Source organism: Rhyacophila brunnea, unplaced genomic scaffold, assembly GCF_057557595.1.
Source record: "Rhyacophila brunnea isolate RB1 unplaced genomic scaffold, BYU_Rbru_1.0 scaffold_12, whole genome shotgun sequence".
In the NCBI taxonomy this organism is placed as follows: Eukaryota; Metazoa; Arthropoda; class Insecta; order Trichoptera; family Rhyacophilidae; genus Rhyacophila; species Rhyacophila brunnea.
In genome coordinates this window covers 33,723,469-33,741,366 of record NW_028232774.1, presented here as the reverse complement: position 1 = coordinate 33,741,366, position 17,898 = coordinate 33,723,469, and the positions used below count along the sequence as shown (strand labels likewise).

The 17,898-nt window shown below is 31.4% G+C and overlaps 1 protein-coding gene across 3 annotated transcripts in view; it reads right to left on the bottom strand.

The window, feature by feature from the left end:
* Rhp (GTP-Rho-binding protein rhophilin) overlaps positions 1 to 17,898 on the bottom strand; it is a 270,103-nt gene that overhangs the window by 96,571 nt on the left and 155,634 nt on the right. Inside the window, exon 2 of one of the 3 annotated variants that reach the window (XM_085961192.1) lies at positions 1,107 to 1,328. The exons of the other annotated variants lie outside the window; for them this stretch is intronic. Coding sequence (XP_085817318.1) covers positions 1,107 to 1,139 — 33 coding nt within the window. The 5' untranslated portion in view covers positions 1,140 to 1,328. The remainder of the gene's footprint in view (positions 1 to 1,106; positions 1,329 to 17,898) is intronic. 3 annotated transcript variants of the gene reach the window in all.

Sequence of the window (17,898 nt, the reverse complement as noted above, 5' to 3'; positions counted from 1 at the left end):
TATCACTTAAGTTAAAGACAATGTGATACTATACAAGGATTTTCCAAATGGTATTTAACGATTTTTGTATTTCTGAAAACATCTACTTACTTGAATTATGGAGTTATCGAGTTTTGACACTTAAACTTGACATAAAACTTGTATCGCATAACCACATATTTTAAAATTTTAATAATTTAGAAGTAAAATAGCGCCTAAAAATATTTTTTTTTTATTATTAGAGCAAAATTTTAATGTGCGTTTATCTCACTTATCTGGTCGACCCATCACGCCCCCAGGCAAGAGCTCTGTCAGCCCCCCCTTGTAGGGGCCATGTTACCGCATTTACGGCATAGGAACGCTGTTGATTGTAGAAGAGAATCAAATCTCGTAGGTAATAGTATATTTTATTGACAGAATAATAAATTATATTGTAAAGTTGCAAACTTAACCGTTAAGTATAACTTATAAATATGATTCCTAATATGGAACCATATTCATAATGTACAGTTAAACTTCGGTAATAAGGGACATTCCTGCCACTATTTATAGAGTGGGTTATCATCGTCAGCTTCTGAGTCCATGGCGACTCGGAAACACATATTCTCTAGGGTGTGTTTCTCCAAAAAGATGCTCGGATTCAACCCCGAGTTGAGGTTTCATCAGTTAGCATTATGAATATGGTTTCATATTAGGAATCATATTTATAAGTTTATACTCACCGGTTAAATTTGCAACTTTACATTGTTGATGGACCCCATCGCTTCGACTGACACCAGCAGGCCTATGTTGTGATATAAAGTCACCCGACGACATGACGTAATTGTGACGTAAGCCAATACACGCTCGAGGCAAGCCGCCCAACACACATTGCTCACCATAGATATCATTATGCTGAAACACCTATTTGTGTATGGTAACAATGAATAACGCCAGTATTTGACTAGCGTTATTTTCTCGAATGCTATTATCACTCGGTAGTACGTCACAATGATGTCATATGACGTTATGTCGACCGAGCGACTACAACTCGCAAGTTCTAACATAAGGCCCCAGGAGCCCAAGCAGTGTCAGTGTAACATCGTTACAATATACAATATCCGTTAAAAATTAACAATATAACTCACCTGTGGCAAAGTAATGTCTGGAATCAGCAACATCCTGGATTATTCTTGACAGTAAATAGCACTTTAACTATTTATGCAACTTCATTCACAGGTTCACACATTTATATAAAATTGATTTAAATCACTTACTCCACTCCTGTGCTCCAACGATAGAGTTATTTAGTTATTTTCCGAGCACAAAAAACACCATTATTATTAATGTGAAAATCTTTTTTCTATTCTCTATAATAATAATAAATAATATACCATTAAACTTGGGATTATTATAGCAAATTAATAAAATATAATATTACATTGTAATGCCTACGCACCGCCAACATCAATCAGTTGTTTAAATTCAACTGTCTAGATTTTTTTTCAGTCGTGTTTGTTAAAAAAATACTTAATATTATAATGACTAAATTTATGAACTTAATGCCAAACTAAGACATATTATTTATATCATTGTTTTCAATTTAATGTAAATTATTTATTGCTTTAAACGAATTATGAACTAATCGTGAATTAATTAATTACCATTAAGTTAAAACCGTAAATGTTTAAATTTAATTTTTTAATCATAAATTAACATTTATGTTGTATACACTACGTAAACTATAATTTTATACGTGCTTGGTAGCGTTCTGGATAAAGCACTCATTTGGCAAGTAAAAAAATTAAATACTTTAAAGAAGGAAGTGAAGTTGGATAAATGACCATAATTTTCGTTGGTTTTTCTTTTAATTAACTCGATTATTAATATCAGATTAGGAATATAAAAACTAAATTATCGATTATCATGCACTTCAAGGTTATGTCTATTTTGTATTTTAACTTTGATCGAAAACCATAACAAAAATGTTTTTGTTCCTCTTGTCAATTTTAGTTTGTGTAGATTACATCCTTTTTCCTTTCGATGTGTATTTGATTACTTATTTAAAATTGAAAACTTTCTATAATGTTACCTTAATAAATTGAATAACATTAAACAACATTTTTTTAACATGAAATTAATCTTAGGAAGTTGTTTGTTTTTTTTTTATAGTTTTGCAATTATACCTCTAACCTAGCATAGATTTTTTTTTCAAAATCTATTTGTATAATCAACGTGTTCGAAAATATGTCCTTCTTAGCGGTCGAAACTGTGCATGATCATTTTTAAAATATATGCATTGAGTACTACGTTAAAGTTCCCGATCCATGAAGCTTTAAACGTGTCTGAAAGAAGTGATTTTAAGTGCTCATTCCGTCCCGAGACGGAGCCACACGGGACTGATGCTGCAACCATGCACCGTAGTGCTTAAAGAAGAAAGTTAAGAAAGATTTTTTTTTTGTTTTTTGGACTGGTCCGCTGACGTTTAGCGCCCTGTGTACCCGCATACTGAGTGTCACGAATTGAAATGGATGAGTCTACAGAGGAGTCGGGACTATCCCGCTCCCCATACGACGCTGCAAATTTCTCGAATGCCGCAAAGTTGGCCTCGGTTGCTATCAGATCTCCATGTCCAATTGGGCCCGTGTGAGGAAGGACCCTGGCAAACAGCTCCGCTCGTTCGAGTCCCATAAGCGGGCAATCCCAGATGATGTGTTCAACATCTTGGTGGTCATGCCCGCAGGTACAACCCGGTTTACTACTATCAAGCCAAACTCGTGGAGTCTGGCGGTGAAGTTGCCATGGCCGGTGAGGAACTGGCTAATCCAGTGCGAAGGTTGGAGTCTTCTAGTTTGGTGCCTGCAGAATACGTCTGGAGAAAAAAAAGTGTGCCGCCCCTTGGTGCATTGAGTACTATAATATGTTATATTTTATTTTGATTAATATAACGTTAAATTAAGTCTTAATCCATCATTTTATTTTTACGTCTAAAACGTTAGAGCAATTTATCTTCTAATCACCAAGAGGTTTAATTATTTAATCATATATATGTTTTTTGTAAAACGTCAAGATACAAATTACATCTAATATACCTTCCTTATATAATTACTGTAAGGTATTCTCGCATATCTTTGTTGCATAATCCAACATTAATCACAATTTTATTTGCTGTCAGAAAACCTCGTAATTATTAGAAAAGTTCATTAATAACATTTTTTTCTGCACTTGTTCGAAGATCTCACGGTTTAAAAAAAAGTACATGCTGATTTACTTCCAAATTTATGTGAAAATTGTGAAATAAAATGCGGTATAATTGGTCTAGATCTCACTACCAATATTATATTTTTGAATAAGAACGTTTGAAATTACGCTAGTTTAAATCGATACTTATCATAAAAAAATAATTTTATAAACTAATAATGAATTATCTCTTCTAACTGACTTCTATTAAAGATAGTATATTAGTTCATAGATTGATACCAGTGGCGAAAGGTGACTTTTCGAATGAAGTAGGCTGTGGAGATCAGAGAAAAAGAACACACTTGTCAGGTACATTTATGGGAAATAAGAATATAATATGATATTACTACTGATGGATAGGTGTACACTAATTCGATGAAATGAAACTCACTGAAGACATAAAATTAAGCGATGAGCTTAAATTATGTATTTTCCTAAACATTTCCATTAGATTAATCAAAATTATTATTTGTTTTTAAAAACAATCTATATTTATTTATATGTGATTGAATGCCGTAGATTTTTTTTAAATTATCATATTACCTATTAATTATTATAATAATATACTATACGCTTAGATTTTAATCTTACGTATTAGCGCCGATCATTTTGTATAGACTGTTCCAGACATCCTGAGGTCACGTGACATAAAGTTCATACAAAAAAAAACATATTCACGGTAAATAAGTATTAGACAAATTTGTTAAAGACAGATGTCACGCTCCTGTATATTTTTTAAACCTTTATTTATAATACATTCCTACTTTCCTAGATATACGACAGATGTCGTTGGCAAATAAAATTATTTTTATAGGTACATTAATATGCGATTAAATTTTAGCCTGGTATGGAGTCTTCGCCATTGTTAGATACAGCTATAAACATCAACAAAATAATATTTTACCATGAAATTTTATTTAACACCTTTCAATTTCAACTTTATTTACACAAACAGTTACATTCCATAATCAATAGTAACAGTCTAAATCAGTTATGATTAAGCTTTCTTTTAATCAAAAACTGCATTTAAATAAATATTATCTTATGTTTATTGCATATTAAAACTATTTAATAAAACAATACAATACTATTCACTCATTATTCAACATATTATTGTCACACTAAAAAATCCTCGATGGGACACATAAAACCATCCCGAGTAGGAATTGCTCATCACTGACAAACTATCATTATTTTCGAATGTTAGCCTTAACCATTTTAATGTATGTGCTTAGTTTGTTTGAGCAATAGATTATAGTATATCTAATCAATTTGAAGTTTCTTGAACATTTGATATTAAAAACGATTACATATAGTCAATGACATTTTTAATGGACAACGCACTCAGTACAATAGCTAGCAAGTAAATTCCCGCATAGCGATATTCGCAGATATATAGGTAGACGTCACGTGACAAAATTTCGCAATTTCCATTATGAGATATTACGCATCGGGAATTTATAGCAATTTCACCTTTATTGTAATGGCGTTAGAACAGTGTTTCTAGTGTCAATGCTCATTTGAGCGAGCGATATTGATATTAAAATATGAATTATGCCATTTGGCAGACCCGACAAAAGGCATTGGGAATTTATAGCAATATCACCTTTATTGCATTGGCGTTAGAACAGATTATGCCATTCGGCAGACCCGACATAAAAGTGAGTGTCATTTTTGTTTCCAGATGCTTCGTCCATATTAATGTCATTGCATATAGTTAACTATTTCTTTTATTCAACGAATAATTCACAAGATTTAAGAATGTATCATTCTAATTATTGAACAAACCTACATAATTTTGAAAAACGCTTTCTTATAGAATATAATATTATAACCAATAGAAAAAAACTTTTTTTGAAAAAAGTAAGCCACTCCGGCAGGGAAGCGATCCCTACATCTCCCGGGTTTACGCCCCATCCGCGCATTACCTCTATGCTACGCAGTGACATACTAATTGCGACAAATTTTAACTATTGGCCACTTTTAATACCCACTCATCAGCGGGTTCTCACTCACCCACCCACTCATCATCTACTTTGATTTAATAAACAAAAATCGATTGCCAAAGTAGATTGATTTGGACGAACGCTGATGAGTGGGTATTACAAGTGGCCAATAGTAAAAATTTGTCGCAATTAGTATGTCACTGCGTAGCATAGAGGTAATGCGCGGATGGGGCGTAAACCCGGGAGATGCAGGGTTCGATTCCCTGTCGGGGTTGCTTCCTTTTTTCTATTGGTTATAATATATTCTCTCAGAAAGTGTTTTTCAAAATTATGTATGTTCAATGATTAAATATAGATTTTATGTGCGTTCTAAATTCTACAACCAATTTTCTTTGCGACCAAATAATAGATAATATTATATTAGAAGAAATAGCCAATTCAATAAAAATGGCAAACTGAAATATAAAATGTTATCTTCATCTTAAAAAAAAGATTATTTGACAAAGCTTATCATTAATAATTTTAAATGAAAAACTAATTGATAAAAATATCCGATTTTATTTAAGAATAGCAAGAACATATCAATTATCAATAACGCAATCGATTTGAATTAAAATTTTATTCAATCTAGCACCTCCGGTCGATAGTATTATCAATTAATTCCATTGTAATTTATTTAGACACAAAGAATTTATTGTATTGTTATTTTAAAATAAATAAACACGTTGCCAAAAGCGGTCGTAAATTTAGCAAAATGTACAATTATTTTTGTTAATTCGTCCGCGTTTTGGTTTTCTAGTTAATGAAGGCCTTTTCGATTAATGCGTTAATTAATAAATGGAAACAGGCCAAACGTATTTGGCAATAACAATATTCTGTACAATAAGCAGGTAAAATTTGTAAACTAATAATTTATTTTTATTTGAAAAATATGTATTATTTAATTGCTTTTGTTCGTAAAGAAAATGATGATCTGGTTTTATTTCTCATATATATTGTGTTTGTTTGTTTACGAAGAAAGCAAACATAATAACTAAAAAAACATTTTTTTTTTATGGAATTGAAGTAAACCATGTGAATAATATTAATATGAAAAAAAATATAAAAATCTATTTGAATAATAAATGGTGTCCTTAATCTTGTTGTATTTACGACGTCTTAGAATAATACTCAAGATTTAATAATTGTTCATGTCTCATTGTATATATTATGAACAATGACACAAAATGTAGATTTAAAGCATTCGAATGAATAGGAAAGGACCAGCGAAGTAGTGATAATTAAAGTCCTGGAGCATTGATAAATTAAAATATTTGAAGGGTACACGGGAAAAACAAGAAATGTCACACGAAACTGAAAAATGATTTAAGTATGGTAACACTTACACGTGCACGTGTATTTTTATTGACATTGATGAAAAAGCGTAAAACAAATCATAGTCCTTCGAAAATGACGATTTCTTAATACCCCGTTCAGGTCCAAAAGTGCGAAGATCCCATGACGTGTAACTGTAACATGAATTGTCAAACGCCAACTTTTATGCCATGTGTTTACCGGTTGGCAGTTGGTGTTTTGTATTGTGTATTTTCGAAGTGTGTCAAGTTTTTAATTTTTAACTGCAATACAAGTATTGAGCTGAAGACGCAAAAAAGTAGTTCTTTTTCCACCAACAACAAAAACAAGGAATGTCCAATGTGTTAAAAAATTAAATTGTTAATTACGACAATTTTTGGTGTTTTGACATTTCTTGTTTTGCCCATGTACCCTTCATTTTAGATACTCATCCATCTTAAAATATTGCGTTAATAATATAGAATGCCATCGATATGAATTAGTAAGACAAGTCGTCGGTGTGTAAGTATCTACGTAAGGTGAGTGTGAATTTTCAAATTTGTTAAAGAGTACCTATGAAGGAACAAAGACTACCCAATAATAATAATTGTTCCTATAATCACATCGGAATTCGACTATTTAACCGCTTTTCGAATTTTTAAGTACAATGTATAGAATATGAGCATACGTATTTCGGTTCTCGATTTGTTTCTCATGTTACAAATACCAACAACCAATTTTTTTATATTGGCGTGATTCAACAATATTGCATGTAACGTAATATTGATTAAAACTGTTAGAATGGATTGCCCCGACTTCACCACACCACTGGAAATGCCAATAAGTTTCCGTATCATCAAAAATAGAAAACTATACTACCTCGGGCAAATTTTTAGAGGACAAAAATGACAAACATGTTAAATATTCCTCAGATTAATTAATATACAAGGAAATATCAAGTGTCAACACTCTCACTAACTTTAATAGTATACCATTTTTACGTAGAAAATGACTGAGGTAACTGATATTACAATATGCCTATATAATATAAAATATTGTAATAAAAAACCAAATGTATAAAAATTGAAATTTCTATCGACTTCCCTAGTATTATCGAATATAACTGCGTAAGATTTTTGAACACATAACTTCAAAAATCAGTACACAAAAATTTTAAGTTAATTTTTGTTCATACAACGTAAAACTTTACAAACCTCACAATTACCAGAAATTGTTGTCATGTTGTTCAGAAGGCTTGTTCTTTTTTAAAATTTAAATTTGTCTCATTCAATATTATACCGCTCATGAGAAAACAATACCTCGTATGCCACATAACACTAGTTGTACATGAGATGAAAAAAAATCTATATTAACTCTATGATTCCATCAAATTTATCACATATTTTTCGTATTCAACTATTAATCTTAATAGTGAAATACAAAAAATGAAGAATTTTTATATATTAATAGTATATATTGAGAGTTGTCTTCATCTCGTGTTTTGTGGCATACGAAGTATTGTTTTCTCATGAGCGATACGTTGTTTTATATCTATGAGACTTACTAGATAGACTATAGAGCTACATATCATTATCGATCAATCAAATATTATACTTTTTACTTTTTAATATTACTTTTATTGGTAGATCATTGCACCAAACTCCGTCTGGCAGTATTGTACAATATTTTATTTGAGAAATATGACAAGTCATAAGCAATGACTCTCTTTATGATCTACCATTTATGAATACTTGTAGTTATGTAATATCGAAAAAGTAATACGGAAACGATGATGGGAAAGACACAAATTACTGTCAATAAATTCTAAAATCCGAGTTTAAATTATTTGACCAGTTAGTTATTCCTGGCTTAAAGCTTATCGTCTGAACTTTCAAACTACCTAATATTATATTATTATGGTATTAGAAAACGTTGATTAGGGGGGGATTTGCGATCCGAAACAGCTGTCAAGCGTTTTGCTACTAGATTGTGTAATATTAGTGTCAATTATGTGTTCTTTTATCAGTTTATACAAACCAATGAAGCTATTTTAATATAATAAATTTACAGTAAGCTAAAGTAAAAAGAAAACCTGGTTCAAATATTGTATGGTTTATTTAAATTCACATTGAATAAGTGACAGTTCTGGAATCAAAAACGACAGTTACTAACATTTGACGATAATGGAAATTGCCGTTTTTTTCGAACCCCTTACGTTCATTTTTAATTAACCTTGACATATGGTCTATACTTTATTGTTTAACAGTTTAAATCTATTTTAAATCGTGATTTCACTTACTTTGAGGTTATAATCATTCATATCAAAACTATATTAATCTACTTACATACAATGATATACAAAGTAGAAATAACACATGCTTACCTTCAAACTACAATATTAATAAAAATGACACATTTAACCTAACCTAACCTAACACTTTAAAAAAATTCATTTTCGCCAAAATTGTCCATTACGCTCTTTTTGCTTAGAAATCTCAGTATATTAAAATATTCGTATTGCTCACAGTTTTGCAGCAAGATTTCGCACGGAATATTCTATTAATGCTATCATAAAAGTGATATTTCATTCAAGAGAAAGCTTGGTATATTAATATACATACATCCTGATAACCGAGCGATCACCGGAAGAGAGATTAAGTCGAGCCTTCGGAGATTCCGGAGCTCCAAATTACAAAATAAAAAACAAATTCATACAACCGCACTTACAAGAGCCAACAGAAAAAAACTGATTGATCACATTTTAAAGAACTAACAAAAAATACCAGCAACTCAAAGGTCAGGCCATATAACATAATATCCGACAGGCATTGAACGGGTATGGAATAGGGTTGCGATTTTAGAATCTCGGGATTCCCGTCAATTTTTTGTAGAAAAATACCGGGATTTGAAATGTTGGAGCCCTGAGATCAAAAAATGTGATTATGTCGTCCAACGAGTTATAAATATAAGACGTTCACAACATGGCGTTTAAAAATCCACGAAATAGTATTAAACAGTATAAAGATAAATATATGCAAAAATTATGATACACGTAAGTAGCATCGAATGGGCTAAGTGGACCCTATTTTAAGAAGTTATAAAAAAATATCCACCCAAAGTTATCCTCACATAGGTAGAATATATCTACATCCGAAGCGATTTGGTTGAACAGAGTCATTGCCCTCCCAATTGATATCACCAATGGAAGGGTAGTTCTGCACCTTTGGAGAACAAACAACTGGTGCTCCCGATTTCTAAGATAGTTATCAGGGACACACAGGTCAATGAAACCTCGCTTAAACCAAACCATAATAGTTTAGGTATGCTATGGGTGATCCGACAAAAATAGTGTACACCTATCAAGTCATTGTTTGTTTTTGTTGAATTTAAGAATACATAAGTATTACCGCTGATGTGTTGGTTAGTTTTTTTTTAAATATTCATTAAGCCCTGCCTAGCCCAAACCATAATCGATAAATAACATTTTATAGATAAACAAATATTTTTTTTACTATTATCTACTACGGTTTGGATTGGGCAGGGTTTAATTGAATTTTAAAAACTTACATACACTATCTACACATTGTAGTCTTAAATTAAATGAAAACAAATACGTTTGACTGATAATGTTTAGTGTGTACTATTTGTGTCAGATCTTAACAGCATAGCCTCTTAGCCACTGATGTATGATTAATATTGAATCATACGCGAGTGCGTTAATTTTATCGGGATTGCAAGATCGATAACAACAAACTTATACGTTACTATTCAACGTAACGATAACAGTGTTTAAGCGGCGGCCTATAAATAGCGTCGAATCCTGGGTCTGACAAGTTCAAATATTGTTTTTCAATTTGTGTATGAGTCAGAATATGGATCTAATAGGTTGAACAAGTGGCTGACATCTATTTCTTGTAAAAACAAAATGTGTTAATTCAAACCTCTGTGGAGGCCCATATGATCTTATTAGGTTGGACAAGGTCAAAGAATTCAACCTAATACCTACAACATCGATTAAAACTAAATGTAAAATACACATACGGGTGTTTTTACGTATTCGTTATATGTAGAGTTTCAATTCAAGCTAGAATCTCAATCTCGAGATTCGGGATTTCCAGAAAAGAATTCTCGAGAATTTTCGAGATATCGGGAAATTAAAAAAAAAACAAAAATCCTCAAATCAGTGTAAAAACAGACAAATTCCAAAAAAATATGATTTCTTTTATTTATGTAAGAAGACAAACAAAATAGAACGTAAAAAAAAACAATAATAATTGAAAACATTACTTATTAACATAGAATTTCAAAAAACACAGACTGTCAATCGCTGCATCTGAAAATTGCATACGTTTTTGAGACAAAATTTCCTGATGTTGCAAAAATTGCGCTCATTTTGAGTCGACGTTGGCTTAATTTTGTTAAATGCGCCGATCGGATTTTTAACGTTTTGTGTTTACTGTTCATTTTTTTCATATAGAAAATCATTTTTTCAATTAATATTTGATAATAAAGAAATCCTGAAGAAAGATTCTCGAGATCCGGGATTTCCCGAAATGTTAAAAATTTTCATTCTCGAGATTCGGGAATGAAAATCTCGAAAAATTCTCGAGAATTCCCGAAACTCAACTCTAGTTATATGTAATACCAAATATGTTATCTCCAGTTCAGATATTCCGGGATCGACGAAACGCCAATCCCGTAATTGATAATTCCGTCCAAAATAAATTTGTAATCCCTAATATGGAGTGTTTCCATTCCGAATCTTTCCGAGTTTTTACGATTTAATCGGATAATCGAACCCGCCCCGTTTACCCATTAACACCCAGTGTATTGATTAAAACAACATTATTATTTGATGGAAGAGGATAGCGGGTATTATTAAATCTTTACAAATTAAAACGGATGTGCTGATGTATGTTTTTTTCTAGTCGGGCGCCCGTACGGTTTAAAGAGGCATGTGCAACATTTGGAAATACTTCAAAGTAATATTTTAATATATTATGTACTTATAATTATATCGAATAGCATTTCATATGCGGTGCTCAATGACATTAATATGGATAAATCATCTGAAAAAAAATGACACTCACTTTTTTCTTGGGTCTGCCGAATGGCATAATCTGTTACACAACACCATTACATTAAAGGTGATATTGCTATAAATTCCCGATGCGTGATATCGCATAATGGAAATTGCGAAATTTTGTCACGTGACGTCTACCTATACATGTGCGAATTTCGCTATGCGCGAATTTACTTGCTAGCTACTGTACTGAGTGCGTTATACATTAATAATGTCATTGGCGGTGTTTCAGACTTTAGTCTTCTGCAGTGACGGGTATAAGGACGTGGAGACTGATGTGGTGACCCACGATAAAAAATACAATAAACACAAGAAATCACATTCTGTAATCAAAATCAATTATTGACGATGATAGTCATATAGGTATAAATATGTGTAATAATAGGGTAGGTACGTACTGATTGAGTAATTATGTTATGGGCCCGTTTTATTTTAGTTGAAGGGATTTTGTTATGCTTTGAGCAATATTGTTGCTAGATTTGTAAAAAAATACGCATTTTTTGATGATATTTATTGTAATTTACTAACTATATGACTGGTTTGAATTGTTTCGAGCCCCCCTTTAAATCTTCTGATGAATCGATTGCATTATCTGCATCTTCTGAGAGTCCTCTGGACGGCCAAGAAGACAAACGATTTGATTGTTAATGAGCCGGAAATCAAACTCTCCTCGGGTTTGAAGTCGACAGTTTGTAAAAAGTCGCTATGCTTAAGGGCCCACATGCCTAACGTAGGTCAAAATGGAGTTTTATGGTATTTTCAAAGCATAAGCCTGAACATTCCTTAAACGTTGTGGATAATCTATTTATATAATAATTTTGAAGCCTTATTATCCTTTATATTTATTTTAAACATTTGACGACTGCATAAAGTATTTTTATTACATAAAATATTATTCTTTTAAACCTCTCGATCTAATATTTTAGAATATAGTCATATTTCAGTACATCCATGTGCAGTGGTGTTAAGATTTTTTAGGTTTATTAATTTTTAAACGCATTTATAAAACCATGAGTAAAATTTATGTTAACATTATTAGTAGCCTGTAATACCCAGTAGGGTAAACTTAACGTGACCATTTTTTCCCTCAAAACGGGACATCTACTAATTTTGAATGTGTACCCATTCAAGAAAACGCATATTTCTTCATAGTATTTATTTATTAATGAAAAGAACAGGAATGAACACGTGAAAATAAATATTTTACGTGGTGTTGTATTTTTCTGAAGAACAGAGTATACCTATTTGGTTTTGATTTCAAATAAAAATTCTTTGCAGGACTTCTTAAAATTTACTTTGGTAATTAACATTGCTTCAAGATCTGCGACTTGCAACGGTGTTGTTTCAAAAGAGAAAAGACCCTTTCTACCGGTGCTTTTCTATCAATTTTTTGATTTTTCGCGCCTTTTTTTTTAAATTGTTACAGTAGGTTGCTCTCTTTCTGAAAATGGGACATTTAGGCGTCCCGAAATTGTGGTTGGGGACAACTGGATAGGCTACCTAAAAACAGGACGTATGGTCACGTTAGGTAAGCCAGTTCCCATCAATGTTGTGTTCCTGTGTTTATCTTTTAAATTTAGTTTTAATAACTTATTAGTTTTTTCCTAATAGGTACAGCGAAATTATTTTAAGTGATTAATTTACGTAGTTTTAATTTATTAAAAAAAACATCGATTAAAAAAATGTGTATTACTTTAAACCTATTCTGTGGATATGAAACCAAGTACTTAAGTAAAATTTAAAATGCATATTATTTATCTTTATCTACTTTTATATCTGTCATTCTGGTTGTTTTCTCATAATTTAGAACATATTTAGTAGAACAGCTTTGGAAAAAAATATATTTAAATAATTGTTACTTTTGTGTCTTTTAATTAAATACAATAAAATAACAGTTCGCACACCAACAGTTGTGAAGATATCATAATAATATGCAGCAGGTATTCGGGAATATTAATATTACCGTTGCGGTGAACGAGTGAGTCAAGTGAGTGTCGGTGAGTGTGAGTGAGTTTGAGTGAGTGTGTGAATGTATGCGATGCGAAGAGTGTAACGGGAATCTGTGTGAATATTTTTCATCTCAACGAACCAAAAGTGAGGTGGATCTACAGTGGCGTGCACAGATAGGATTTAAATAATTAATTGATTCATTGTATTTTTTATACTAACGAAATAATGTAGTGATAAATATGCAAAGTTATACTATTGAATATGTCATATTATTAGACTTATAAGTTATATAAATATACCATATACACGTAAAATTTGATAGTTTTGACAGAAAATATGACGTAGTTAGAGCATCGCCGAGTAGAAAAAACGATGCAACAAGCTTCGTGTTGTGAGAGCAATCGGAAATAATAACGGTAACAATAATTGTATTAATGTTACCCTATGTAATACGTGCGCAGTGAAATAGCAATCAGCGTAATTTCAAGGTTAAGTTGTTCCGCTATAGTATCAAATTAAAGTTGTAAGTATGGATCACGATCAGTCAGTTTATAATATGGTGGATCTCTGGTTCGAATACTGGGTCTGGAAAATACGCATATTGTTTTTCAATGTGTTTTTGCAGTTAAAGTATGGACCTAATAGGTCGAGCAAGTGGTTAACATCAATTTCTCGAAAAAACAAAAATCTGTTATTAAAAACCTTCACTCTGTGGACGCCCATAATAATTATATTCTTCTTAGGATTGGACATGGTCAAAAAAAGTATGGGATAAATAAAATTCATTCAAAACAAATCATGTAGGTATATACGTTTGATATCGATAATTTTGCTAATTTTTAATAATTAGTTTTAAAGATTAGGCATTTTTTAATTATGTAATCACAGTATTTATGACAAAATCATGATAATTGAATGAAAACATCAATTATAAAAAAGCAACATGCCTATTATCGTAAAGGTGATAACTGATTCGCTATTATCTAGGTCTCACATTCACAATGATAGAACATTTGAGGTAGAAATCAGAATACATAACATCGCAATCACCAGGAATGCAATGTTGCGCCTGGGAAAGATATTTAAAGATACATTTCAACGTTGATAAAAATGCATCACGTACGTTTGGTACGGGACTTAGTCAAAATTAAACATAAGACTATCAATCATCTGACCGACATTATAAGATATGCCGGCTTTGAGGCAAGACACGCTGGACCTTCAAATCAAGAATGCGGGTCTTCCTTCGCGACGGCACGCTTGTCGGGTAAGTGTAGGGACAATTCTACGGAATAGGAACTGTTCATAAAAACCATGATCTTCAGTAATGAAGTAACGAATGAGAAAAATCCATGCAATAACACTTCATACAAACTATTTAAAAATGTATATCTATATTGATGTTGAGTTAATAATATTTAATTTTACGGTTTTTTAGAATGCTAAGCTTTTTCTTACACTCCGTTATTTTTTTAAATCTACGCCACTGTATATCTAAAAGCATAATAACCGATTAGCAAGACGATGATCTCTGATACACGAATGTGTAGTATTACTTTAATAGTCATAATTACTATACCTTATCCAAAGAACGGTGCATTTGCATTGTTTTTGATAATATGTACACTAAAACCTGTTCTGTATTGTTTTTGGAATAGAAAATTTTATTGTATATAATTAAGATCAAATCTCAACGTATTTAGAGTCCTCTGCAATAACCATTTTTCTCATACATCAGCTTTTCCTGTGAATCAGTTCTTTTGTATTGTAACTGTATCCATAATAATTTGAACCAAATTATATAACAATATGGAAACAATATTTTCTCTAAAATACGCTAAATTCGGGGCGAGAGGTTGAAGCCTCCCCGATAGCGAGAATCCTCACTAGGACATAATGTATAAATTTAATTATGTTAAACGTATAGGTACTTAATCCAAATTTTTCACAAAAAAACTGTGCATATTTGTCACATGAAACAATTAATTATAACCGTAAATTAGAATGCTTCTATTTTTTTAAATAGTTAATACAGTGAGCGAATATGATCAAGACCGATTTAAGTTTCATAAACTGCCTTGTATTTGCAGGAAAGATCTGGAGGGGCGACGCGTTTTTTTCCATAGTTGTAGTACCTATAGCAGGGGCAAATACTGAACGCACTTCTAAACTTAACGTTACTATCAAATCAAATGTAGTTTAGACAGTCCACATCACACATATTTTAGAGATTTAATAAAAAATATTCCACAAGACCACACATCGCTACTTCCGATGAAATAGTAAAAAAAAATATCCAAATAGTTTCCAAGTTTTAAAAAAAAAACGGTTAAATAGTTTTTTTATACATTGATCATATCGTCACATCAATACTACAACTAGATAACTCTGATTTGGTCATTGTTGGGAAAATGAAATTTAAACTTTACTTGATTAACGTAACTCTAGGCAGGCTAAAATTATTATTTAAAATAAAAATGAAAAATTGTGCTCATATAATTGGGAAAAATTAAATAATGTTTAAGTGTATGATAAAAAATTGTAGATAGATATATTATTTTATTTATTTTTTTATTTTTAAAGTTAACTAGTATTTTCAAACACAAAATTAGTTCAGTTCCCATTAACTTCTGACTAGGGAATCCAATCCCGAGCCAAAATTCTGATCCCGGGATTTCGGGATTACAATTTGATAATCCCGGGATCTTTTCCATTGTTAATACTTTTTTTTTATATTTACAAATAACATTAATAAAATCGTTCAAAAATAAATCTAGTATAATTTAAGACATTTTTATACAATGTTTTCATTAGCTCGTATTCTTATTTGTCCGGTGGTTGTTTGTCCGGTACAAATCTTATAATCGATTTTTAACTTACTTCCCGGCTAGCTAGTGTATTTGAAACTTTTAGAATATACCAGAACACGATGCCAATGCATTCATTTAATACCTTTAGCCATCTTTTAAGCAGAATCGAATTCATTTTCAATTAATTCTATTTGTATAGAAAGTTATTTCAGAAAAATCCGTAAAAAGTTATTGTACAAAAAGACTATTATTGGTTACTAAGGCGGTTGTCCTAGCAACTAAATTATTAATATATACGTGCGTTACTATGGAAATCAAAATGAAATGTCAAAATGATATTTCAGTATTTTATATTTGTTTGTTTGTTTGTTTTTTATTTAATTCATACAAGTACAAGTTTGAGCATATTCAATATAATAATTCAACAGAAAATTTAAAAACGTTGTATATAAAATGTTTTTTTATCTTGTAATTATTATTGTTAATTATGTTAATTGTTCAATCTTGAAAATACATAAGTTTAATGGAGTAAATAATATTGTGATATAAATAATAATGTGAATTTAATATGAGATTGCTGTTTCTGGTAGTAAAAACTCATTAATAAAGCATATCGTGGTTGGTGTATGGCCTTTCCGCTTCATAAATCTAATTAATCAGCCAAATATGAAACTGCTGTAAAACTTATGAGATCATGGTGGAATTACTTTGTTAAAAGTGCGAAGAATTGTTTTATTCCAATCTTTCTCATTTTTATTGATTTATGTGAAAAAATAAAATGAATCGGCAACCTACATATGGGTATAAATACAACTTTATCAAACTCAGTTTATTTCTAATTTAGTTATTTGTTATTAAAAGTATTTTTTCTGTTATTTTAGTTTTTATTTTATTTTCCATAAAAATTGATAAAAAACCAATCCTGAAATCCCGGGATTATGTTTACCAATCCCGGGATTCATAGGAATCGAAAATAGCTCGGGATCCCGGGATTGGATTCCCTACTTCTGACTTACCTAGTTTTATCATATTGCAGAGAATGAAATGTAGAATAATATTCAATAGCTAACACAAAAACAGTGAACATCAAGTTATCTAGTTGTAGTATTGAGGTGACGATATGTTTAATGACGTGTGTATCTTGGTAATTATTAGACATTATCTAAAATTATCGCCAATGCATTTAACATTAGTCCATTGCCATGTTTGATATTTTCATCGAAAATAAGCGCCCTTACCGCGTACCTACACATTTCACCATTAATTTCCGTCGAATTAAAACACCATAACCGCCGATGGTTTCCCAATATCAAAAACATAACAGTAACCTGGCCTTCGGTGGAGCCGATTCACCTAACTGTGACCCACATACCGGCCAGTCGTACAACTTCGCGTCCGGTGATTTTTTTCTGTGTACATTTCAATACAATTTAATACCATCTTTTCTCGGAGCCGTGTTGTGCGACTCTCATCTCGACGGATATTTCGTCACTGCGGGTTTAGTGTTCCGGACATAGAGCAATCATGATGAAGAGCATTCAATCCTCAAGCGGTCTGGGATTCGTCACGATTAGTTTTT